The sequence below is a fragment of the Anthonomus grandis genome, chromosome 16 (genome assembly GCF_022605725.1).
Source record: "Anthonomus grandis grandis chromosome 16, icAntGran1.3, whole genome shotgun sequence".
NCBI lineage: Eukaryota > Metazoa > Arthropoda > Insecta > Coleoptera > Curculionidae > Anthonomus > Anthonomus grandis.
In genome coordinates this window covers 19,378,408-19,405,593 of record NC_065561.1, presented here as the reverse complement: position 1 = coordinate 19,405,593, position 27,186 = coordinate 19,378,408, and the positions used below count along the sequence as shown (strand labels likewise).

The window sequence follows — 27,186 nt, the reverse complement described above, 5'->3', positions numbered from 1 at the left end:
GTAGCTTGTCAAGGAGGCTGTGAGTTGCATAATTTGTTTTGTGGGCTTCAACTACTGTCAAATCTTTTTAACGTCATCCGTTGAGGAGTCCCAATAATTTGATTTCTATATGTATTTTTGCATTTTTTAAAGATTTTGAAAGGTTTAAATATGTTTACCACCCAGGAACACTGCATAGGCACGTTGCATGTTATTATTTAGTAAATGCAAATCAGTTACGCAGACGAGAAGAAGATTTAGGCTGATTTTTGAAAGGGCTCCACCTTCACGAAAATCTATACTTCATTGGGTACGCCAATTTTCTCAGAAGGGAACAGTTAAAAGAAAAGTTAGAACAAACCGAAATGCACAAGATGTAGACAAGCACAAGATTCTCTTGGATGATATTTTGCTGGTAAAAGAAGTTAGTAAAGATCTGTTGTCCTACAACAGATAGATATTTGGTTATATATCTATTAGGAACATAGCTCAAATGAAAAATATGTCAAAAAGTAAAGTACATAAATTTCTAAAAATAATTAAATTTAAACCCTACAAAATTCAAACTTTCCTAAAAATAGAAAATCGCGCCCTTGAAAAAAGATATTTAATGTGCGAAACACTACTAGATCTTTTTAGAAATGAGCCGGATACCAATTTAATAATGTCTGATGAGGCAACATTTCACATCAGTGGTCGAGTAAATAAGCATAACTGCCGAATATGGGGAGATGAAAATCCTCGAGTGTATAACGAATTTGAAAGAAATTCTCCTAAGTTGAACGTTTGGTGTGCAGTATCAAAATCTAAAATTTATGGGCCATTTTTTTTTCAAGAAGCAACAGTGAATGGAAACAATTACACCGATATGTTGGAAGCATTTTTTTATCCTCAACTTCAGTAGGATGGAATTTAAGACACGGTCTACTTCCAGCAAGACGGTGCACCACCACACTTCTCCAGGGTCGCAAGGGATTCCTTAGATATTACTTTTGGAAACAGTTGGGTAGGGCGAGCAGGTTCAATCGAGTGGGCATCTTATTCTCCCGATCTAACCATTCCAGATTTTTATATATGGGGATATGTAAAAGACCGCTGCTACAATCCAACCCCAAGAAATTTGGATGAACTGCGCAACAACATAGTAAACGTTTTCAACCAAATTACACCGCGAATGCTACAAAACGCCTTCGGCAACATTTGTCTACATTTGTGTTCCGAGCAAAATGGGGGTCATATTCAGCAGCTAATTTATTACTCATAAATTAAAATTAATTTTTTCAGTTGTTTGTTGTTAAAATTGTTAGAAATAGTCGTAATTTAATACATAGAATAAATACTTTTTATAGATATGGCAATAGCGCAAATTATTTAATTATGCTCATGCTAAAGCTATACATAGGCAATTACCAGAAAATGTTCTTCAATCACCAAATATGTATTCTAGGAAATTTTTCAAACAGGTGTCATTTACTAAAATTGGCTCTGTAAAAAAAATAATGAATTTAAAACAATTTTCGGAAAGGGGATTTAACAGGCTTTCATTTGAAATTAAAAAGTACAGGGTAAAATTTTTGAGAAATCGGCCTTTGAAAATCATCAATTTTTTTCCTCCTACTTCAGATAAATTTTGAAACTTGGCAACACTGTCAAAAAAACTTTAAAAATATTGATGAAGTTCTGTGAAAACCGCACATTGTTGTCATTTTTCGTTCTTGACTTATAAGCAGTTAAAATGTGTCAGTTTATAAATGGACACCCTGTATAATAATCGGCACATTCTTAACTACTCGTTGAAAAAAAGTTTATGCGACACATTAGTACTCTCACATTTCAACTATGGTGACTTTATATACGGTCCATGTCTTACAGCTCTCGATAAACAAAAAATACAAAGGGTACAGAACGCATGCTGTTGATTGATATATGGAATCAGGAAGGACGACCATATTACTTATAAATTTGTAGAATCTAATTGGCTAAATAAGGAAAGCCGTAGAAAACTACATCTTTCAAATTTTGAGCATAAGCTTCTCAATACCACTAACACCTCGAATACTCTTAAAAATAAATTTCTGATAAGGATAAGCATGCATGGACAAAATATTAGAAACAAAAACAAATTCTCCATCCTGTTACATAAAACATCTATGTATAAAAGATCCTTTTCATATAATGCAATCACCTTATATAATTCCATACCTGATAATTTTAAAATATTTAATATTAATAAATTTAAATACAAAATGCGTTTGTTTTTATTTAATCAACAAACTCACCATGAATAAGAAAGGATTTTTTTTTCTTTCTTATTAAAGACAAAAAGACACTTAAAATGAGCATGTTGAGGCAATACTTAATAAAAAATAAATAAAAAAATTAAAAAATGGGAGAATAACCGCTACTGGATAAAGCTATATTACCGCACAGTTTGTCGTTGTGCATAATAATTCTTTAAGTAACTTTTTTTTCTTTCTACAATGTGTGCGTAGTTTTAAAGAGCTATTTGCTACTAAGTTGCATGATATTGTTTTATTTTCACTTTAGAGGGATTAGGTAGGTTAAGTAAAAGTAGCCACATGGCTAGACTTCACGTCTCTTATATCCCTATAGAAATGTATCTATGATAATCACAACTGTAAATTATTTGTTTGTTAAATAAAAGACGTTTATTATTATTATTATTATATAACAGTCAGAATCCGTATTGTCACATGTCAAAAAAGTTTCCTATACTCCTTGGTAGCTTGATATTTAAGACCTGTTATGAAAATGGTTAAATTATTGTATCCAATAACACTCAAAAGTGAACAACTGCTTAACAAAATTAACTGCTATTATAGACTATGATATACCATTTGTTTTGATCAACAAAATGGGTTTAATGAAAGTTTGAAATAATTCATGAAAAGCCTGTAACCAGGATTAAATTACCATTAAATTCAATAATCTCTTATTTATTGATTTCCAAACCAGTCATACAACTAAGGTCTGCTATAGCATAAACTTGTTAGAAATTAAAGACACATTTTTAAACTTTATTATAAAAATTGTTTTTGCCAAAATGTGGGTATGCAAAACAGACCTCAAATCGAAGAAAAATTAAATATATTGACATTTTATCGTAAAAAAATAATTACAAAATCAAGTGAGAAAATTTAAAGTATGCTTTCTTGCTGAGCAGTTTTTGATGTGCTGCTCTGTATTTTTCAAACAAGTTAAATAATTTTGTTAAATTTGTTAAATTTGTTAATTTTGTTAAATTTCAGGTAATTCAGTTAATTCTTTAATAAATTCCAGGTTGAATCATTGAATTAATTTAGTTATTCCAGGCAGTTGAACCAAGGATTAATTTTTTAAGATATTTGTCAAATTTTAGATAGTTCAGTTTATTCTTTAATACATTCTAGGTTGAATCATTGAGTTAATTTATATATTTCAGGCAGTTGTGCCAAGGATAAATTTTTTAAGAATTTTGTTAAATTTCAGGTAACTCAGTTCATTCTTTATTAAATTCCAGGTTAAATCATTGAATTCATTTATTTATTCCAGGCAGTTGAACCAATTATTATTTTTTTTAGATATTTGTCAAATTCTAGTTAATTCACTTTATTCCTTATTAAATTCTAGGTTAAATTATTGAATTAATTTCATTATTCCAGGCAGTTGAACTAAGCATCAATTTTTTAAAAATTTTGTTAAATTTTAGATAGTTCAGTTCATTTTTTATTAAATTCCAGATTAAATAATTGAATTAATTTAATTTTTTTTTAAATATATTGACATTTTATCGTAAAAAAATAATTACAAAATTAAGTGAGAAAATTTAAAGTATGCTTTCTTGCTGAGCAGTTTTTGATGTGCTGCTCTGTACTTTTTAAACAAGTTAAAAGTTAAATAAAGTGGTCACTTTTTTTATTTTTACTAAATTTAAATTTATTTTTGTTTTTAAATGAGAAAATTACCATTCCCGTTGGCATTTTATTGATCAAGTAAATTTTCTAAACTTAAACCGAAGGTCACGAATGCAGTTGGTTACTTTTACGACATCAAACGTTACAGTTTTGCCAAATTTATTACAAATTGGTTCATTCACTTGTAATTGAATTTCACGAAAATCTGCCGTATTTTTAGTATATACAATAATATTGCCTATTGTCTATTATTTTAGCCATCGATGGCTGCCATTTTACTTTTATAAAGGTTTTTGTTCAATCCACAAACCATATAAACATATAGGTATTATTAAATAACCCGCGATAGAAGTAATATATTTTAATATCTGTAAAAAAACCTGAACTTTCAAAATCTCCATTTGTACATAAACGCAAAATCCGCATACTTTACGTATGTATACATATACGGATAGGATGATAAATACAACCAATTAGTTCCTATTAATCCTAGTGCAGATTCAAGGTATGTACCCATAAGAAATCCATCCGTGTTTAAATCATAACGAGCATGTAAAAATTTGTAATGTTTCTTTTTATCTGTCGGTAAATTCCTTGATAGGAGCACGTATAGTTTTGGACGCCTTGAATATATGCATTAGTACTAGTAGTAGTAGGTTAGTGCTCTCTTATGTGTAAATATATTAGTAATTTTAATTTTTAAGCGTTTACTGGCCGGGTTTAATTTGATTTTTTTATTTGGGTTTAATTTGTGTTAGAATTTGGCAGTGTTCAGGTAAGACTATTTTGTTGTTGCTTTGTTTTTTCACGTTTTTAGCAACAAATATTACAGGGTGTTAATTAGTTAAACAGAGTGGGTTTCTTAAGGTTCTAGAATAAAGTTTCTTTCTAATTATTTATTAATTTAAGAAACTAGAGGTATTTAGAAAAAAATACCATGAATGTTTATTGATTGCAATTCTCTATTTTTTTAGGCAATTTTCTAACTGTTCTAAATTCCATGATCTTTGCACTAAACGTTAAATAAAAAATAATGTGTGCATTACTACTAAATAAAAATCGTGGGTTAATGTAACTTTTGAGGTTATATTTTAACCACATTGTACTCATTCAGTATAATAAAATTTAGTACAGTGCATTTTTATAAGAATTCATGGGTACATTTTTAACCTGTAAAGGTATTTTTTAACATATATTTAAAAAAAAAACTCAAAAACAGTTCAATTCAGTAGATTTTCCAAAATCTACTTTTTAAAAAATCTATTATAGCAGTTCATTATCGGATACCCAGTAGAGTTTTACATCTTCCCAAATTGATGTACACTTAATTCAAGTTGTATACGATTTTCTATAAATCAAACACCTAATTTAAAAGTATAATTAACCAAGATAATTATTAAGTTTTAATTAAATTAAATTTATAAATAAATAATATTATGCATACAGATTTTAATTAAATATTAGGGTTTAAAACAGAATAAAAATTATATAGTTTATTAGGGTCAATTATAGGAATAAATAGATTGAAAATATTTAATTTAATTTATATGTATGTTTTTTTATTTTTAGTTAGTCGACTCAGAAAGAAAACTTGATTTTATAATATTTATATTAAATATCTTGATATTTTTTCGACAATTTAACACTGATCATGATGAAAATCATTGAATTAATTTTGTTATTCCAGGCACTTAAACCAAGGATTATTTATTTAAGATATTTGTCAAATTTTAGGTAGTTCACTTTATTCCTCATTAAATTCTAGGCTGAATCATTGAATTAATTTCATTATGCTAGGCAGTTGAACTAAAAATCAATTTTTCATAAATTTAACAAAATTTTAGATAGATCAGTTCATTTTTCATTAAATTGCAGGTTAAATCATTGAAACTATTTAATTATTTCAGGCAGTTGTACCAGGGATGAATTTTTTAACCATTTTGTTAAATTTCATGTAATTCAGTTCATTCTTTATTAAATTCCAGGTTAAATCATTGAATTAATTTATTTATTCCAGGCAGTTGAACCAATTATTTTTTTTTTAAGATATTTGTCAAATATTAGTTAATTCACTTTATTCCTCATTAAATTCTATGTTAAATTATTGATTTAATTTCATTATTCCAGGCAGTTGAACTAAGCATCAATTTTTTACAAATTTTGTTAAATTTCAGGTAACTCAGTTCATTCTACTAAAATTTCAGATTGAATCCTTGAATTAATTTAATTATTCCAGGCAGTTGTGCCAAGGATACATTTTTTAAGAATTTTGTTAAATTTCAGTTAATTCAGTTCATTCTTCAGTAAATTCCAGGTTGAATCATTGAATTAATTTATTTATTCCAGGCAGTTGAACCAAGGATTAATTTTTTAAGATATTTGTCAAATTTTAGGTAGTTCACTTTATTCGTCATTAAATTGTAGGTTAAATTATTAAATTAAATTCATTATTCCAGGCAGTTGAACTAAGCAATAATTTTTCACAAATTTTGTTAAATTTTAGATAGTTCAGTTAATTTTTCATTAAATTCCAGATTCAATCGTTAAATAAATTTTATTATTCCAGGCAGTTGAGCCAGGGATCAATTTTTCACTAATTTTGTCAAAATTCAGGTAGTTCACTTCATTCTTTATTAAATTCCAGGTTAAATCATTGAACTAATTTAATTATTCCAGGCAGTTGAACCAAGCATCAATTTTTCTCAAGAATTTTGTTAAATTTTAGGTACTTTATTTTATTCTTTAATAAATTCTAGGAATTTATTTCAATATTTCAGGAAGCTGTACCAAGAATCAATTTTTCAAGGACTTTATCAAATTTCACGTAATTCAGTTCATTCTTTATTAAATTTCAGTTTGAATCATTAAATTAATTTCACTATTCCAGACAGTTGACCTAAAAATCCATTTTTTCCAGAAATTAGCCAAATTTCAAGGCTCAACTGCCTGGAATAATAATATTAATTCAACTATTCAACTGCGTGGAATTCAGTGACGAATGAACTAACTAAATTGCCTAAAATTTCGCAAAGTTATGAATAATTGAATGCATAATTCAACTGCCCGAAAAATAACAGAAAATCCACCAATCAGACTTAACTGTAAAAAACCCAAAAAAAATTGATTTTATAATGTTTATATTAAATATCTTAATATTTTTTTGACAATTTTTTTCTATTAATTTAACACTTATCATGATTATTTTACATTGATGGTAATTCATTTTATAACCGGGATAATCCTGCTTTCTAGTAAATTTGCATATAAATTAAAATATTATTGTCAAAAATCCTATTTTAGTGTAATTAAATTATTATCTCCACGCAATATAGGAAAATCCTTATTTATTTAATTATATTTTGCAACTAGAGAAATTAATAATAGATTTTTTTTCAAGAAAACGATGAAATTAACGGAAATGGGAAACCCGTTAAAATACATACCTTCATGCTTTAAATATAAATTAAAATTTTTAACATACGTTATATGAATATCATTGTATTATACAAAATTATTGAACCATTGCATGAAATATATATTTTATCTGAAACACTGTACGTTAAATTAAAACGGGGTTTTCTGTTAGCGAGATTTAAAAAAACATGGGTATTTTAATTTTAATATTATCGCCAAATTAATCAGTATACAGTATAGAGAGTAATGGTTTTTGAAATATGCGGTTTTTTTACTGTAAATGTGCACTGAAAAATTCCAATAAAAAAACAGTGTCGTACCATTTTTTTCGACGAAAAAGCCCCCTATATGTTGGATTAATGATATTTTTAAATTAACGGTATTTTTTATAGATTTAATTTCTTTTATTTTGAATCATTATTCACAAATTTTGTTAAATTTCAGGTTAAATTATTGAATTAATTTCATTATTCCAGGCAGTTGAACTAAGCATCAATTTTTTACAAATTTTGTTAAATTTCAGTTCATTCTTTATTAAATTTTAGGTTGAATCATTGAATTAATTTAATTATTCCAGGCAGTTGAACTAAGCATTAGTTTTTTACAAATTTTGTTAAATTTTAGGTAGTTCAGTTAATTTTTATTAAATTCCAGGTTAAATCATTGATTTAATGTAATTATTCCAGGCACTTGTGCCAAGGATAAATTTTTTAAGAATTTTGTTAAATTTCAGGTAATTCAGCTTATTCTTTATTAAATTCCAAGTTGAATCATTGAATTAATTTAATTATTCCAGGCAGTTGAGCCAAGGATTAATTTTTTAAGATATTTGTCGAATTTTAGGTAGTTCACTTTATTCCTCATTAAATTCTAGGTTAAATTATTGAATTAATTTCATTATTCCAGGCAGTTGAACTAAGCATCAATTTTTTACAAATTTTGTTAAATTTCAGTTCATTCTTTATTAAATTTCATGTTGAATCATTGAATGAATTTAATTATTCCAGGCAATTGAACTAAGCATTAGTTTTTTACAAATTTTGTTAAATTTTAGGTAGTTTAGTTAATTTTTATTAAATTCCAGGTTAAGTCATTGATTTAATTTAATTATTCCAGGCAATTGTGTCAAGAATAAATTTCTTAAGAATTTTGTTAAATTTCATTTAATTCAGTTCATTCTTTAGTAAGTTCCAGGTTGAATCGTTGAATTAATTTATTTAATCCAGGCAGTTGAACCAAGGATACATTTTTTAAGATATTTGTCAAATTTTAGGTAGTTCACTTTATTCTTCATTAAATTCTAGGTTAAATTATTGAATTAATTTTATAATTCCAGCAGTTGAACTAATTTTTTACAAATTTTGTTAAATTTTAGATAGTTCAGTTCATTCTTTATTATATTCTAGGTTAAATCATTGAATTAATTTCATTATTCCAGGCAGTTGAGCCAGGGATAAATTTTTCACTAATTTTGTCAAATTTCAGGTAGTTCACTTTATTCTTCATTAAATTCCAGGTTGAATCATTGAACTAATTTAATTATTCCAGGCAGTTGAACCAAGGATAGTTTATTCTTTAATAAATTACAGGTTAAATTCTTTAATTAATTTAAGTATTCCAGGCAGTTGCACCAAAGATCATTTTTTTCCAAAAATTTACCAAATTTTAAAGCTCAACTGCCTGGAATAATAAAATTAATTCCACTCTTCAACTGCGTGGAATTTAGTGAAGAATTGAAGAACAAAAATTGAATGCATAATTCAACCGCCTGGAAATTAACAGAAAATCGACCAATCAGACTTAACTGTAAAAAAATCCAGAAATTCACAACTTTTGAGAAATGACAGTCGAAAATTATGAGATGACAGTTTCCAGTTAATTTTTCCAAGCAGTTGAAAATGAGAAAACGTTCAACTGCCTGGAAGAGATCAATCAGAATCTAGATCTGATCAGAATCAGATCAGAACTACTTGGTAACACAAAAAAAGTTGACAATCTTCCAGACAGTTTAATTATCTAATTGATTTTTGTAGACAAAACTCCCTCTAACTCTAGAAATTTTTGAGGTCCAAGGATCCTTCATATCTGAAATTATTGGAAATAGATTGCGTCAATTTTCTCATTTTTCCTGGATGTATGTATTCAATTGCCTTTCCAGGGAGTTGTTTTTTTCTATTCAACTGCCTGGAGGATTTAGGAGACTTTCACAAAATTTAAAGATAACAGTTTCCAGTTAATTTTTCAATTTTTCGAGGCAGTTGAATAAAGAGGAAATAAAATTACCTAAAATTGACTATTTCATATAGTTGAAGCATTCCAGAAAAAAACAATTGATTAACATAATTATTCAGATCAGTTTAATGTTTGTCAATCATTAAATAATTTTTTTCTCTATACAGGGTGTCCCAGAAAAGAGTGTCAAGGGGTGGCGCAGAGGTAGAGCACTCCTCGGGGAATCCGAATCACACCGTATCTTTTTTGTTTAGGAGTTATGATTTTGTTGTGATTTTTCAGTATTTTCACCTTCTTAGCTAATTTTCTATAATCATGGTAAATAATGCCTGATTTTTTATTTAAATATTTAGTTAAAACTTGGGCCTAACTAACATGAAAACGACTAAATCCACCAATCGAAATCGTGCGCTCAAAAATATAAATAAATTGCTTTAAAAAACAAGAGGGAAAAAAGTCAGCATTTTTCATTAAAAAAAGGATCATATACAGGGGGTGATTCGGATTCCCGAGGGATTCTGTACCTCTGCGCCACTCCTTGACACTCTTTTCTGGGACACCCTGCATATTTTAACCTTGTATTTCTATATAAAACCCGTATAAAATTCACTTATTATTATTATCTATTTTATTATTGAAAAAAAAATATTTTCACATTGATTTTGTAATTTTTATGTATTAATTTTTTTTTTATTATAAAGTTTTATAAGAAGTCAATATAACCGAAAGGTTAATCTGACTTAAGCAATTTGATTTTAAAAGTTGACCCACAAAGACAAACAAAATCAGGATAATAAAATGACCAATAATAACCGTTTAAATATGCACGGTTTTTTAACGTAACGTCCCCACCATGGAGAATTTCGGTGTGTGGCAAATAAGTCTTTCCTAAGAAACCAATGGTGCATTTAATTGCCGCATATTGTTGTTCAATAATTTTTAGTAAACTTTTGTGTCCTATAGAAGTGAGATATTTTATTTTGTGTAGCACAAAAAATTAATTAACATTTTTTAATTTAATTTGATTTAATTAGAAAGTTATCGGCAGGTGGGTAGTGTTAAATTAACGATATTTGAAATTTGGTAAGTTTTTATGGCGCACTTACATGTTTAGACCATATATTATGTAGAAATATATAAAAGTGCACTTAACTAGGATGAATAAGGAAGGTACTTCCTTCCAGGCAGATGTCTATAAAACCTTATATACGTTTAACTTCCTGAAATAAATGACGGTTTTCTACTTTCTGACCATTATGCTTGAGTGCCGAATTCATTTGCAGAATGGCAACCGTGTTTATGATGATTTTAATTCTTTATGAAGCTTCATCAAGTTTTTATGGTACAACATAGGACATACATAATTATTATATAACCTAAGGTATCGATATGTTTTATTATTTAGTAGCGAGGTAAACACCTTATTTTAATTAATTAAAAAACTTCTTTTATTTTGAATTATTGAATTAATTTCATTATTACAGGCAGTTGAGCCAAGAGTTAATTTTTCAAAAATTTTGTTAAATTTCAGGTAGTTCAGTTCATTCTTTATTAAATTTAAGGTTAAATCATTAAATTAATTTCATTATTCCAGGCAGTTGAAACAAAGATTTTTCAAGACTTTTGTCAAGTTTCAGGTGATTTAGTTTATTCTTCAATAAATTCTGGGTTGAATCATTAAATTAATATCATTATTCCAGGCAATTGAACCCTGGATCATTTTTTTTTTAATTTTGTCAAATTTCTGGTAATTTATTTCATTCTTTATTAAATTACTGGTTGAATCATTGAATCAATTTCATTATTCCAGGCAGTTGAAACAAAGATAAATTTTTCAAGACTTTTGTCAAGTTTCAGGTAGTTTAGTTTATTCTTAAATAAATTCCGGTTTGAATAACTGAATTATTTCAGGCAGTTGAACTAAGGATTAATTTTTCAAGTATTTTGTCAAATTTAAGGTTGTTTAGTTTATTCTTCAATAAATTCTAGGTTAAATCATTAAATTAATTTCAATATTCCAGGCAGTTAAATCAAGGATCAATTTTTCAAGGATTTTGTCAAATTTTAGGTAATTCAGTTCATTCTTTATTAACTTCCAGGTTGAATCAATGAATTAATTTCATTATTCCAGGCAATTGAACCATAGATCAATTTTTTTAAAATTTTTTCAATTCTTAGGTAATTCAGTTCATTCTCTATTAACTTCCAGGTTGAATCAATTAATTAATTTCATTATTCCAGGCAATTGAACCATAGATCAATTTTATAAAGATTTTGTCAAATTTTAGGTAGTTCAGTTTATTCTTTACTAAATGCCAGGTTGAATCATTAAATTAATTTTATTATTCCAAGCACCTGTTCAGGTAAACCATAGATTATTTTTTTTTTATTTTTTCAATTCTTAGGTAATTCAGTTCATTCTTTATTAACTTCCAGGTTGAATCAATGAATTAATTTCATTATTCCAGGCAATTGAACCATAGATCAATTTTTTTAAAATTTTTTCAATTCTTAGGTAATTCAGTTCATTCTCTATTAACTTCCAGGTTGAATCAATTAATTAATTTCATTATTCCAGGCAATTGAACCATAGATCAATTTTTTTAAAATTTTTTCAATTCTTAGGTAATTCAGTTCATTCTCTATTAACTTCCAGGTTGAATCAATTAATTAATTTCATTATTCCAGGCAATTGAACCATAGATCAATTTTATAAAGATTTTGTCAAATTTTAGGTAGTTCAGTTTATTCTTTACTAAATGCCAGGTTGAATCATTAAATTAATTTTATTATTCCAAGCACCTGTTCAGGTGAACCATAGATTATTTTTTTTTTATTTTTTCAATTCTTAGGTAATTCAGTTCATTCTTTATTAACTTCCAGGTTGAATCAATGAATTAATTTCATTATTCCAGGCAATTGAACCATAGATCAATTTTTTTAAAATTTTTTCAATTCTTAGGTAATTCAGTTCATTCTTTATTAACTTCCAGGTTGAATCAATTAATTAATTTCATTATTCCAGGCAATTGAACCATGGAATATTTTTTTAAAAATTTTGTCAAATTTCTGGCAATTTATTTCATTCTTTGTTAAATTCCAGGTTGAGTCATTGAATTAATTTCATTATTCCAGGCAATTGAACCATAGATCAATTTTATAAAGATTTTGTCAAATTTTAGGTAGTTCAGTTTATTCTTTACTAAATGCCAGGTTGAATCATTAAATTAATTTTATTATTCCAAGCACCTGTTCAGGTGAACCATAGATTATTTTTTTTTTATTTTTTCAATTCTTAGGTAATTCAGTTCATTCTTTATTAACTTCCAGGTTGAATCAATGAATTAATTTCATTATTCCAGGCAATTGAACCATAGATCAATTTTTTTAAAATTTTTTCAATTCTTAGGTAATTCAGTTCATTCTTTATTAACTTCCAGGTTGAATCAATTAATTAATTTCATTATTCCAGGCAATTGAACCATGGAATATTTTTTTAAAAATTTTGTCAAATTTCTGGCAATTTATTTCATTCTTTGTTAAATTCCAGGTTGAGTCATTGAATTAATTTCATTATTCCAGGCAATTGAACCATAGATCAATTTTATAAAGATTTTGTCAAATTTTAGGTAGTTCAGTTTATTCTTTACTAAATGCCAGGTTGAATCATTAAATTAATTTTATTATTCCAAGCACCTGTTCAGGTGAACCATAGATTATTTTTTTTTTATTTTTTCAATTCTTAGGTAATTCAGTTCATTCTTTATTAACTTCCAGGTTGAATCAATGAATTAATTTCATTATTCCAGGCAATTGAACCATAGATCAATTTTTTTAAAATTTTTTCAATTCTTAGGTAATTCAGTTCATTCTTTATTAACTTCCAGGTTGAATCAATTAATTAATTTCATTATTCCAGGCAATTGAACCATGGAATATTTTTTTAAAAATTTTGTCAAATTTCTGGCAATTTATTTCATTCTTTGTTAAATTCCAGGTTGAGTCATTGAATTAATTTCATTATTCCAGGCAATTGAACCATAGATCAATTTTATAAAGATTTTGTCAAATTTTAGGTAGTTCAGTTTATTCTTTACTAAATGCCAGGTTGAATCATTAAATTAATTTTATTATTCCAAGCACCTGTTCAGGTGAACCATAGATTATTTTTTTTTTTATTTTTTCAATTCTTAGGTAATTCAGTTCATTCTTAATTAACTTCCAGGTTGAATCAATGAATTAATTTCATTATTTCAGGCAATTGAACCATGGATCAATTTTTTTTTAAAACTTTGTCAAATTTCAGGTAATTTATTTCATTCTTTATTAAATTCCAGGTTGAATCATTGAATTAATTTCATTATTCCAGACATTTACACTAAGCATCAATTTTTCTCAAATTTTGTTAAATTTTAGGTAGTTCAGTTATTTCTTTATTAAATTCTAAGTTGAATCATTGAATTAATTTCATTATTCCAGGCAATTGTACCAAGGATCAATTTTTCAAGAATTTTGTTAAATTTTAGGTAGTTCACTTCATTCCTTATTTAATTCTAGGCTGAATCATTGAATTAATTTAATTATTCCAGGCAGTTAAGCTAAGGTTAAATTTTTCAAGACTTTTGTCAAATTTCAGGTAGTTCACTTCATTCCTCATTAAATTCTAAGCTGAATCATTGAATTAATTTAATTATATCAGGCACTTAAACCAATGAATTATTTTTTAAGATATTTGTCAAATTTTAGGTAGTTCATTTTATTCCTTATTAAATTGTAGGTTGAATTATTGAATTAATTGCATTATTCCAAGTAGTTGAACTAAGCATCAATTTTTTTACAAATTTTGTTAAATTTTAGATAGTTCAGTTAATTTTTTATTAGATTTTAGGCTGAATCATTAAATTAATTTCATTATTCCAGGCAGTTGAGCCAAGGATAAATTTTTCAAGACTTTTGTCAAATTACAGGTAGTTCACTTCATTCCTCATTAAATTCTAGGCTAAATCATTAAATTCATTTAATTATTCCAGGCATTTGAACCAATGAATTATTTTTTAAAATATTTGTCAAATTTTAGGTAGTTCATTTCATTTCTCATTAAATTCTAGGCTGAATCATTGAATTAATTTAATTGTTCCAGGCAGTTGAGCCAAGGATCAATTTTTCAAGACTTTCGTCAAATTTCAGGTAGTTCACTTCATTCCTCATTAAATTCTAGGTTGAATTATTGAATTAATTGCATTATTCCAGGCAGTTGAACCAAAGATTAATTTTTTAAGCTATTTGTCAAATTTTAGGTAGTTCATCTCATTTCTCATTAAATTCTAGGCTGAATCATTGAATTAATTTAATAATTCCAGGCAGTTGAGCCAAGGATCAATTTTTCAAGTCTTTTGTCAAATTTCAGGTAGTTCACTTCATTCCTCATTAAATTCTAGGTTGAATTATTGAATTAATTGCATTATTCCAGGCAGTTGAACCAAAGATTAATTTTTTAAGATATTCAAGTCAAATTTTAGTCTCATTAAATTCTAGGTTGCATTTTACAAATTTTGTCAAATTTTAGATACTTGTATTTTCTTAGGGCCTTTTATTCTTAAATCTAAATTGTTTTCTGACTTTTAAATATAGCGTTTTTATCATAATTTTCATGTTTGAAGGCTTATAACCTTGTAATATGAAAAAAAATTACCAAAGTATTAATGGTAAAGAATAGACACATGTATAGACAATACTTGTGCGAAATTTCAATGTTCCACTGGCGGTACAATTAAAGTTAATTTTTTTTTTCCTAAAAAGTAAAAAAGTTCCGTTGAAAGCTATTTTTGCAATATATGAATAAAATATTTTATATGTGGTAGGATACCAAAAAAAAACTTTACTATAATAATAGTCAAGGCACTTCTATTCCAGAAAAACATTACTGATTCATCACAACTGGTCCTCGAATCATATAATGGATGATAGTGCTTTCGATGAGTTCAAAAATAAGGCGGAACATCCTAAATCCAAGGCAAACTTCTTGTCCAATTTGTTTTTCTGGTAAGTTACAATTTTTGGAATAATTATTGCAATATGTCCGCACGTTAGATCTTACTTTGCCAGACTGGTATGCATGTTTTAGAATTATAAAATCAGCACTAAAATAACGGTTTTTTTTGAGTGGTTTCTTTTGAAAAATTAATTAGAGCTCAGGATTTAACAATGAAAGACAAAAGTGAGATAAAAGAAAATTACTTTATATTCCGAGGGTCTTAATTGAATAATCTTGGGAGTGTCGAATGTAAAATTAGTATTTTATTCATTAAATGTAAATGCTGCCTGGAATCTCGTTTTAGCGGTCCTACGAATACCGCGTCCCTTTTAAATTGTAAGAATTTCATTAAAAGTTGCTAAAATATGTAAAAATGAGGGCCTATAACAAGCCCTTAAAGTAGTAATTTCAACTACCCCGGGCAGTTTTGTAAAACTGGGTTATAAGGATTTTTTTGTTTTTATTTTAGTGCTCAATATTCCAGTCAATTTTCAAATATTTAAATTTTTGGGTTAAAAATGGGCCTTTTTGAACAAATCCTCTGTAGCTCTCTTATTATACATTTTTGATGAAAAAAGTAATAAAGCTTTTTCATAGATTCTTTAACACAGAAACTAGTGCATTGACAAAAATATTTATTTTCTCTATAGTTTTTGATAAAAATGAGAAAATATAAAAATCAGTTTTTTAAAATGTTCAGAAAATCGTGATATATATGAATTAAAAATATTTTGTAAATTGTACCCCTTTTTAGGTTCCACAGTTTTTATAAAAAAGCTTTTTCTCTAAAGTCAACTGTTTTTTCAAAAAATAAAATAAAAACCATTTTTCAAAGGTACTTCTGGCAATTGTCTAAGAATCATACTTACAGCGTTTTTCGTTTTTTTGTATCATTACTCTAATAGTTAGAAACTTGTGTTATAAGGATTTTTTGTTGCTATTTTAGTGGTCTATATTCAAGTAGTTTTGTTTTTTAAATTTTAAAAATTGTAATTTTTCAAAAAATTTTGGCTCAAAAATGGGCCGTTTTAAAGAAATTCTCTATAGCTCTCTTATAATGCTTTTTTGATAAAAAAGTATTTTTGATTTTTTATAGGTGCCCTTTAGTATAACGCATTTCAGTAATAAAAATATTTATTTTTTTTAAAGTTTTTGATAAAATTGAAAAAATATGAAAATCAGTTTTTTCAAATTTTCCAAAAAATAGTAATACCTATGAACTCGAAATATTTAGAAAATTTAGTAGTCCTCTTTAGGGTCCACGACTTTTACATAAATACGTTTTCTCTAAACTCAACTGTTTTTTCAAAAAAAAATTATTACGATTTTTTTAGAGGTACCCCTCTAAAAAATTTTTGTATTTTTTAAAAAATTAAATGTCTTAAATTTATATTTAAAATTCATATAAATTTGTCCTTAAAAACCGGAAATAACATAGAAAATTAGTCCAAATTCCTGAAATGTATTAAATAATTAATTCAAATACCTGAACATGAAAAATGAACAAAAAAAAATTCTCTAAATTCCTGAAAGAAATGCAAAATGTTTTAATAGCTTACGTGTTTTCCAGGCATATAGGATCAATTTTTAGGTCTTCTGATATTGATAATTATTTTCCATATTCTTTTCAGGCTTAGAGTACTTTTTTAGGATATTTTAATTTTCAGGTTTACGCATTTTTTTTTTAAATTTAAAATTTGCAATTTTTTTTCACATTTTCCAAATTCTCGAGAGTATTTAATGCCAATCAGTTTTTAGATCCTTGAACGTAATATTTCATTTTATTTCAATCATTTTAAAGGACTTTAAGAATTTAAAAGTTTAATATGCTTCAAACATTTACAGTTTTTTTTTCCAAGCCTTTTAGAGTCAATTTTTGATATTTCAAGGCAGTTGAACTCATTTTATAATTCCAGGCATATGAAATTTTCGACATTCTTAGTTTTCCATTCGTTTTCATATTTGCATTTCTTAAATCGGTATTATTTCTACGCAGAACACAATTGGAATGGTAGGAAAATTGGCGTCCAACATGTAGGTATTTTGTTATTCAATATTTTTTTTAAAGTGTTTTTTAAGTTTTGTGTTATAAATTATCATTTTATCCACAGTATAGGGTTATCATTAATTTATCTTAAAAAGTGTCTGGAATAAACTTAATAAAAAATATTTACAAAATATTTTTTATTAAGAGCCTGAAATTAAACGGAGAAAGAATGAATTCAAGTGCCTGGAATAGAATTAAAAATTAACTAAAAAGCCTGTAATATATATGAAGGCTCTTTAAAATTCAAAATTTATTGAAAACCTGTAGGAAGATAAAAAATGAGTTCAACATTCTGGATTATATTGAAAAAAGTAATTTACCCATAAGAAGAAGAAAATAAATATTGTTCCAAATAAGTCTACCTTCCTGGACAAAATTTAAATTGTTTTTCCAGCTTACGTCTTTTTAAGAATTTATTCCAGTCCAGAATTTTTCCAGTCATCTGCAAGTAATTTTTTAGGGCTTCCATATATCGAAAATCAAATTTTAGGTATAAGCATTCGATTTTAAAATTGCTAAATTTTCGAGGGATTTAAAATGTTTTTTCACATTTTCCAAGCTCCTTAAATGCCAGTCAGTTTTCAAATTTTTAATGAAATATTTAATTTTCTTCCAATCATTTTAACGGAATTTAGGGGCTTAAAAGGCTTAAGAGTAATGTTTAATACGTTTCAAATATTTAAAATTAAATTATTTTGGAATTAATTTTTTGTTTTTCAAGGCATTTGAAGTTATTCTATAATTCCAGGCATTTGAAGTTTTCTATGTTCTCAGTTTTTGTTTTTTTTTTAATAAAAATATTATTAATTTTTAATCAGAAGACAATTGAAGTTGGAAGAAAATTGGCGCCCAACGTGTGGGTTTTTTATATTTCCTCAGTGTTTTTTAATTTTATATAATAAATAATCGTTGTTTCATCTGCAAACAAGTTATATGTGCCCTTAGTTTTTATAGAAAACATACATAGGTCCACAGTATAGAATTATCATTAATTTATCTTAAAAAGTGTCAATATGTAATAAACTTGTCAATTAGTCTTTAAGCACGAAATTCATAATAAAATCACTCTAATTTATAAAGTTAAATTGCCTCAAGAGCCTGGTATAAAATGGAGAAAAAAACCAAGTGCCTGGAATAAAATTAAGAATTAATTCAAATGCCTGAATGATTAACAAAATATCTTTAAATTTCAGGAAGATATGGCTTTAAAAACCTGTAATATAATGATAAATTAGTGCAAATTCTGCTTTAATTTTTTATTTTATCTCAGGCACTTCGCATTTTTTTTTAATTTGCAAAATTTTCATGGAATTTAAAATATTTTTTCATATTTTCCGAGCCCTCTAAAGCAGATCTTTGACGTAATATTTAATTTTATTCCAATCACTTTAGCGGAATTTACGGCTTTAAAAGGCTTGATTCAATATGTTTCAAATATTTATAGTTAGAGTCTTTTGAAGTCAATTTTTAGTTTTTCAAGATATTTGAAATTATTTTACAAGTCCAGACATTTGAAAGTTTTCGATGTTCTCATTTTTCCATTCGTTTTCACATTTCCATTTCTTAAATCAGTATAATTTGTAAGCAAAAGATAAATATAGGAGGAAAATTGGCGCCCAACATGTGTGTGTTTTTTTGAACATTTTCTTCAGTGTTTTTAAATTTTGTGTAATAAATTATCGTTATATCATTTACAACCAATTCATTTCTTCCCTTCTTTTTTTAAGGAAAACAGGTTACAGAATAAGATTATCAATATTTTTTCTTAAAGAGTGTCTTATGGAATAAATTTAAAAATAAATTCAGAGGCCTGAAATATATAGAAAATAAGTTTAAAATTGACGAAGATATGCCTTTAAAAACCTTTAATAAAATAACAAATTAGTGCAAATTGTTAAAATATATTTAAAAAAATTAATTCAAAAGACGAAGAAGATAAAAAGGCTCCCAAAACTCAGGAAAATAATTAAAAAATTGATATAGTCTAAATTTCTGGAAGAAATTCATAATGTTTTAACAGCTTACCTCTTTTTTAGGCATTTATGATAATTTTTTAGTCTTCTGATATTGGTAATTATTTTCCATATTCTTTCCAGGCATCGGCATCTATTTTTCATTTTATCTCAGACACTTATGGTAAATAAAGTAAATTTTAGGACTTCCAGGCATTGGAAATCAATTTTAAGGTCTACGCATTTTTTTTTAATTCGCAAAATTTTCATGGAATTTAAAATATTTTTTCATATTTTCCGAGCCCTCTAAAGCAGATCTTTGACGTAATATTTAATTTTATTCCAATCACTTTAGCGGAATTCAGGGTTTTAAAAGGCATTAAACTAATGTTCAAAGAATCTTTTGAAGTCAATTTTTAGTTTTTCAAGACATTTGAAATTATTTTACAAGTCTAGGCATTTGAAAGTTTTCTTTGTTCTCATTTTTCCATTCGTTTTCACATTTCCATTTCTTAAATCGGTATAATTTCTAAGCAGATTTTTTTAATTGATATAGGAGGAAAATTGGCGCCCAACAACAATTTATTTTTCGCCTTTTTTTAAGGAAAACATCGGTCTACAGAATAAGATTGACATTAATTTATCTTAGAGTGTCTTACGGAATAAATTTAAAAATAAATTCTGGCCTGAAAAATATAGAAAAAATATGTTTAAAATTCAGGAAGATATGGCTTTAATAAAATAATAAATTAGTGCCAATTTCTAAAATATATATTAAAAAACTAATTTAAAAGACGAAGAAAATATAAATCTAGTTCAAAAAACTTGGGAAAATAGCCTGGAAGAAATTTTAAATGCTTTGTTTAAATTTTCATTTTTTTTTAATATAAGATCCTTTAACAGTTTCTATCTGGAAACAACGTTTAAAAAAAAATAAAATTAACCATGTTCTAGATGTACCCCTGGAAATTTCCTAAAAAATTAAATTTTTTTTTGCACTATTACTCTAATAGTTAGAAAATTGTTTTATAAAGATTTTTTGTGTGCTTCATATTTAAGTATTTTTTTTTTAATTTTTCAAACAGTTTTGGCTCAAAAATTCACACTTTAGATCAAGTAGACCCTTTATTATACATTTTTTTATATTTAAGCTTCCTAATTAGGTAGCAATTTTACACAACTGATTCATATGACATTTCCAATTAATTTTCAAGCTAAAAATGAACTCATACAGAGGGTCTCTCTCTAACACAACTTAAACTTAAGACACCACGTTAAATCAAATAAAAAAAAGTGAAACAGTAAGTGATTTTTTTTTTAAGTTGGGGCCTCCCAATCTTCTACAAAGGCTGGATAAAGGATTTCAACGAAGATGATTTATATAAGCCATTAAAAGAGCACACCTCCCATAAACTCGGCGATAAATTGGAACAAGAATGGAAACTGGAGCGAATGCATCATCCCAATCCGCTCCTGTTACGGGCCCTATGGAAAATGTTCAGGAAAGAAATTTTCATTTACGGTGTCGTGTTGTTCGTTCAAGAGTTTGTTTTGGGGTAAGTTTATGCGAATTTCTTGCCCATAAAAAGTACGTCGGTTAATTTTATTTTATAGCCTATCGCAGCCTCTGGCTCTGCAAAAATTAATGAGCTACTACTCTTCAAATCAGACCTCGGTGTCCTTAAACGAGGCTTATTTGTATGCCGGGATTTTGATCCTGACATCGTTCCTCTCTGTCTTGGTTTCACATAGCTATATGCTAGCTAGCCATCATCTTGGTATGAAGATAAGGATAGCCTGTTGCTCTCTAATATACCGGTAAGTTCATTGTAATTAAAAAAAATATGTTATTTGTATACCGGTCTGAACAACTTAGATCTTTAGTGCTAAAAAATATTATAAATTTCATAAATTTAATTTTTTTTTTAATTTCAGAAAATGTTTATAAATCACTAAATAAAAACGATTTTAATTTTTTTAAAATTTGGCACACGTGTTATCCACGACACCATTTTTGCAAAAACATTCACATTTTTCCCGAATAATCAAATTAAACTATAGAGTTTATAAATTAATAAAAAAATTAAATCAAGACTAATTTACTTGAATTTTATCGAGGTTATAAAGGGTTCTATTGGCAATGCATGAGAGAAGACCAGAATTTAATTGGTCAATTACGTTTAAAGTTATAGAGGTTTTTCAAAAAATACTCCAAAAAAATGAAGTGTCAAATTAAAAAATTCGTAACAAATTCAAATCAGGAACAATTTACTTAGAACTTACTAAGGAATTATAAAGTGCTCTAAAATACCCAAAAAACATTATTTTATACCCATCCTTTTCTAATTTTTAATAAAGTATTTTATTGGCATTCGCTAAAAGAAGACCATATGTAAATTGGTAAAAGCTATGAAAGTTTTCCAATAAAAAATACTCTTAAGTTTAAAAATTCATAAAAAATTCAAAACATGACCAATTCACCTGAATTTGACTGGAAATATAAAGTGTTCTATTAGCAATCCATAGAAGAAGACCACAAGTAAATTGGTCTATTATTTTTCAAGTTAATATTGTTTCTCGAAAAGCGGTTCAAAAAATTTATTTGTCAAATTTAAAAATTCATAAAAAATTCATGGCAAGACTAATTTACTTGAGTTTTACTGAGATTTTAAAGTGTTCTGTTGGTTATCCAAGCGAGAAGACCAGAATTAAATTGGTCAATTACGTTTAAAGTTATAGAGGTTTTTCAAAAAATACTCCAAAAAAATGTAGTGTCAAATTAAAAAATTCGTAACAAATTCAAATCAGGACCAATTTACTTAGAGCTTACTAAGGAATTAGAAAATGCTCTAAAATACCCAAAAAACATCATTTTATTACCATCCACTTCTAGTTTTTAATAAAGTATTTTATTGGCAATCAATTAAAGAAAACCATAAGTAAATTGATCTATAATTTTTTAGGTCAAAAGTTTTCCAATAAAAAAATACTCTTAAGTTTAAAAATTCATAAAAAATTCAAAACAAGACCAATTTACCTGAAATTGACTGGAAATATTAAGTATTCTTTTAGCAATTCATAGAAGAAGACTGCAAGTAAATTGGTCTATTATTTTTTAAGTTAATAATGTTTCTCGAAAAGCGGTTCAAAAAATTTATCTGTCAAATTTAAAAATTCATAAAAAATTCATGGCAAGACTAATTTACTTGAGTTTTACTGAGATTATAAAGTGTTCTGTTGATAATCCAAGCGAGAAGACCAGAATTAAATTGGTCAATTACGTTTAAAGTTATAGAGGTTTTTCAAAACATACTCCAAAAAAAATGTAGTGTCAAATTGAAAAATTCATAACAAATTCAAATTAGGACCAATTTACTTAGAACTTACTAAGGAATTATAAAGTGTTCTAAAATACCCCAAAAACATCATTTTATTCCCATCCTCTTCTAATTTTTAATAAAGTGTTTTATTGGCATTCGCTAAAAGAAGACCATATGTAAATTGCTTTATAATTTTTGAAGCTATGAAAGTTTTCCAATAAAAAATTAATTTCTTATGTATAAAAATTCATAAAAAATTCAAAACATGACCAATTTACCTGAATTTGACTGTAAATATAAAGTGTTCTATTAGCAATATATAGAAGAAGACCGCAAGTTAATTGGTCTATTATTTTTTAAGTTATTAATGTTTCTCGAAAAGCGGTTCAAAAAATTTATTTGTCAAATTTAAAAATTCATAAAAAATTTAAAACAAGACCAATTTACCTGAATTTGACTGGAAATATAAAGTGTTCTATTAGCAATATATAGAAGAAGACCGAAAGTTAATTGGTCTATTATTTTTTAAGTTATTAATGTTTCTGGAAAAGCGGTTCAAAAAATTTATTTGTCAAATTTAAAAATTCATAAAAAATTCATGGCAAGACTAATTTACTTGAATTTTACTGAAATTATACAATGTTCTATTGACAATCTATGGCAGAAGATTAAAAAAATAAAGGCTAAAGTTAAGATTTAAAAAAAAATTAAATCACGCACAATTTACTTAAAACTTACTGGGATAATTACTATTGATAATCGATGTGCGAAGACCATAAGTAAATTTATCGAAAAATTAAAAAGGAATTAAAAAAAATTATATTTAGTTTTAAAAACTTCAGAATATGCTTATAACTCACTAATTAACATTAATAGACTTTTGAAATTTTCCACACGTATTGCTTATTAAAATCCATCCATTATACACGTTTTTTAGCTTTTTTGTTAAATATTTACTTTTTGCCATAACATTTCCGCTCCATATATTTAAATTTGCTTTATAAACATGCTATAGAAAAACCCTTATCATGTGTATTTAATTAAAACTTACCCTGCAAAGATATGATAAAACTAAAACAATATTCATTTGCTTAGGCATACATGTGGTAAAACATGCTTACTTAGGACCCCTTAAACCCTAATTTCCTTGCAGAAAAAGTCTGAAATTAAGCAAAACCGCTTTAACGGAAACAACCATAGGCCAAATGATCAATTTATTATCAAACGACGTTGCCCGGTTTGATACATCCATAAGATACCTACACTTCCTATGGATCGCACCATTGGAAACCATTTTTATCATGTACTTACTGTACTACAACGTCGGTTACTCATCATTGTCAGGATTTTGCTTAATAGCGCTATTTATGCCTTTGCAAGGTAATAAAGGAAATTCACGTTTTATTATTATGATATGAAGATGTTTGTTATAGTTCTATTAGGGAAATTATCCTCAAAATACCGCTTGAAAACAGCAATGACAACCGACGAAAGGGTCAGAAGCATGAGCGAAATCATCTCGGGCATTCAAGTGATCAAAATGTACAATTGGGAGAGTTACTTTTCAACCCTGATAGAAAACATCCGTAGGTAAGTAAGGGTCAATTCCCCCAAAACAACACGCTTTAATGAGCCTCTATTTTTCAGAGTAGAAATACGGCAAATCCGCTTCTCATCTTACATACGGGCACTGCACCTAAGCTTCAGTAAAATCCTAACGAGAACCTCGATCTTCCTCTGCATCTTAACCTACACCCTTACAGGGAGTCGCCCTAACGCAGAATTCGTTTATGTAATCCAATCCTTTTACAATACGATCAAAAACGCAATGACCAACAGCTTCCCCCAAGGGGTCACCGATCTCGCAGAGATGCTCATTTCCATTAAAAGAATCGAAGACTTCCTTAAGTTCCATGAAGTGAAACCACCGCAAATAAACCAGTTAAAAAGCAAAATTATTCACACTTCGACGCCACTGATTAATGCTGCGAGTAAAAAGAGTGTTGGGGTGTACATGCACGACGTCTCGGCCAAATGGAGCTGCAACAGCAACGAAAACACTCTATCGAAAATCAATTTTAGTGTTGGACCGAAAGAACTGGTGGCAATCGTTGGTGAGGTAGGCTCAGGAAAAACCTCACTTCTGCACGTAATCATGAAAGAGATGTTTGTAACCAAAGGTATCCATGAAGTGGTCGGATGTGTGTCATATGCCTCTCAAGAACCCTGGTTATTCGCTGGAACTATTAGGCAAAACATCCTCTTCGGAGAGGAGTTTCTTAAAGCCCGATACGAATTGGTGATAAAAGTTTGCTCACTGGAACGTGATCTTGAAATTTTACCTTTTGGTGATAAATGTATGATAGGCGATAGAGGTGTTACTTTGAGTGGAGGTCAAAGAGCAAGGATCAATTTGGCTAGAGCGTTGTATAAAGATGCCGATATTTATTTGTTGGATGATCCGTTGTCTGCTGTTGATGCCCATGTGGGCAAAAGGCTGTTTGAAAACGTGTCAGGTGAGTAATCAAGTTCTATACCGGTATGGCAAGTCTTGCATTAGCTTATAAAGTTTTATTTAGAGCTTTTTAAATAGGTTTAGTTTTTAGTAGATTGAGTAGTAAACTAGACAAAGAGGCTGGCTTTAACTGGACGATTTTTACGACATACAGGTTGTCTAATTTGGCCTTTTTTAGACAGATTTTCAAGTTTAACTTTTCTAACTTCGTTTACTTTTGTCTTTCTTAAATCTAAACAAAACTTATTTAGCAGAAACCTAATTTTTTTTGTCTTTAAAGATAAAAATGCGAGAAACTGATTCTCTGGAGTGCCTGGAGGAAATAAAATAATTTTTCTCTTACAGGCAAGTGAATATCTTGATTTTTAGTGATTAAAATTTTACAACTATTGATTACTAAGATGCTCTAAGGACACTTTAGGTATTTTGAAAAAAAAATTTAAATTAATTCACTAGAAATCAATATATTGATAATTTTCTCACTATAGTGCCGGCCTCTGCTTTTGAACTTGCCTTTGTAGCAACTCAAGATTTGGACCCGATTTGGTCGCCCCAAAATACCAGTCCAAACATTTAATTTTTGAGGATGCTGAATACGAATTTTAATAAAGGAATAATTGTGTTTTTTATTTAATGGAGAAGAAGATTCACCTGCAAAGGAAATCTTTTGTAAAAAAATTTCATTTTCATTTGCGAAATTCCATCATGGTTTCACAACATTCTATTTTTCGCCACTGGTCTTCAGTAAATCTCTAGAGTTTTTCAATATTTAAAATATTTCTACTTATTCTACCTTTGTTTTATCCAAATACCGGTAACAGTTTTATGAACCATATCCAGTTCCTCTCCAACATTATTGGAAGGTAAATATCTTTTGATTTTATGGTTGAGATTTTGTAATTATTGATTTAGGCGATACTCAATTTAAGGATACCTCAAGGATTTTTAAATAAAATATTAAAATTTATACACTAAAAATTAAGATATTAATAGTTTTCTCACTCGAGTGCCTGGAAAAGATAAAATATTTTTCCGCTTATTAAAAAATTAATATCTTGATTTCTAGTAATTAAAATTTTGTGATTATTGATTTCTGGAATACTATAATGATAGTTCAAGTATTTCTGAAAAAATTATTAAAATTTTAAGTATTGACATTTTTCTTACTGGAGTGCCTGTAAGAGATAAAATAATTTGTCTCTTACAGGCAAATAAATATCTTGATTTTTAGTGATTAAAATTTTCTAATTGTTGATTTCTGCAATACTATAAGGATACTTCAATCATCTTAAACAAAATTATTAAAATTCATATACTAAAAATCAAGATATTGACATTTTCGTCACTGGAGTGCCTGGAAGAGATAAAATAATTTCTCTTTTACTCAAAATTGAATATCTTGAGTTATAGTGATTAAAATTTTGTAATTATTGTTTCCTTAAATACTGTAAGGACATTTTAAGCACTTCTGAAAAAATGATAAAAATTGCTTTACTAGAAATCAAGATATTTATATTTTTCTCACTGGAGTGCCTAGAAAAAATAAAATAATTTGTATCTTATTAGAAAGTAAATATCTTGATGTCTAGTAATGAAAATTCTGTTATTATTGATGTCTAAGATACTCTAAGGACACTTCAAGGATTTCTAAGAAAATCATTAAAATCAAGATACTGATTTTTTGTACACGAGTGCCTGAAAGAGATAAAAAAAATGTCTCTTACAAGCAAGTGAATATCTTAATTTTTAGTAATTAAAATTTTCTAATTATTAATAATT

At 27.3% G+C, this 27,186-nt stretch overlaps 1 protein-coding gene across 4 annotated transcripts in view; it reads left to right on the top strand.

The window, feature by feature from the left end:
- Positions 1–27,186, top strand: part of LOC126745521 (probable multidrug resistance-associated protein lethal(2)03659) — a 59,721-nt gene that overhangs the window by 5,676 nt on the left and 26,859 nt on the right. Inside the window, exons 1-7 of one of the 4 annotated variants that reach the window (XM_050453396.1) lie at positions 4,241–4,398; positions 15,453–15,581; positions 20,895–21,128; positions 21,187–21,390; positions 24,046–24,272; positions 24,326–24,482; positions 24,540–25,408. In XM_050453396.1, the coding sequence (XP_050309353.1) occupies positions 15,496–15,581; positions 20,895–21,128; positions 21,187–21,390; positions 24,046–24,272; positions 24,326–24,482; positions 24,540–25,408 (1,777 nt within the window). In that variant the 5' untranslated portion in view covers positions 4,241–4,398; positions 15,453–15,495. Of the gene's footprint in view, positions 1–4,240; positions 4,399–4,431; positions 4,669–15,452; positions 15,582–20,894; positions 21,129–21,186; positions 21,391–24,045; positions 24,273–24,325; positions 24,483–24,539; positions 25,409–27,186 lie in introns of those variants that run through there. The other 3 variants (XM_050453397.1, XM_050453395.1, XM_050453399.1) reach the window with 3 other exon arrangements.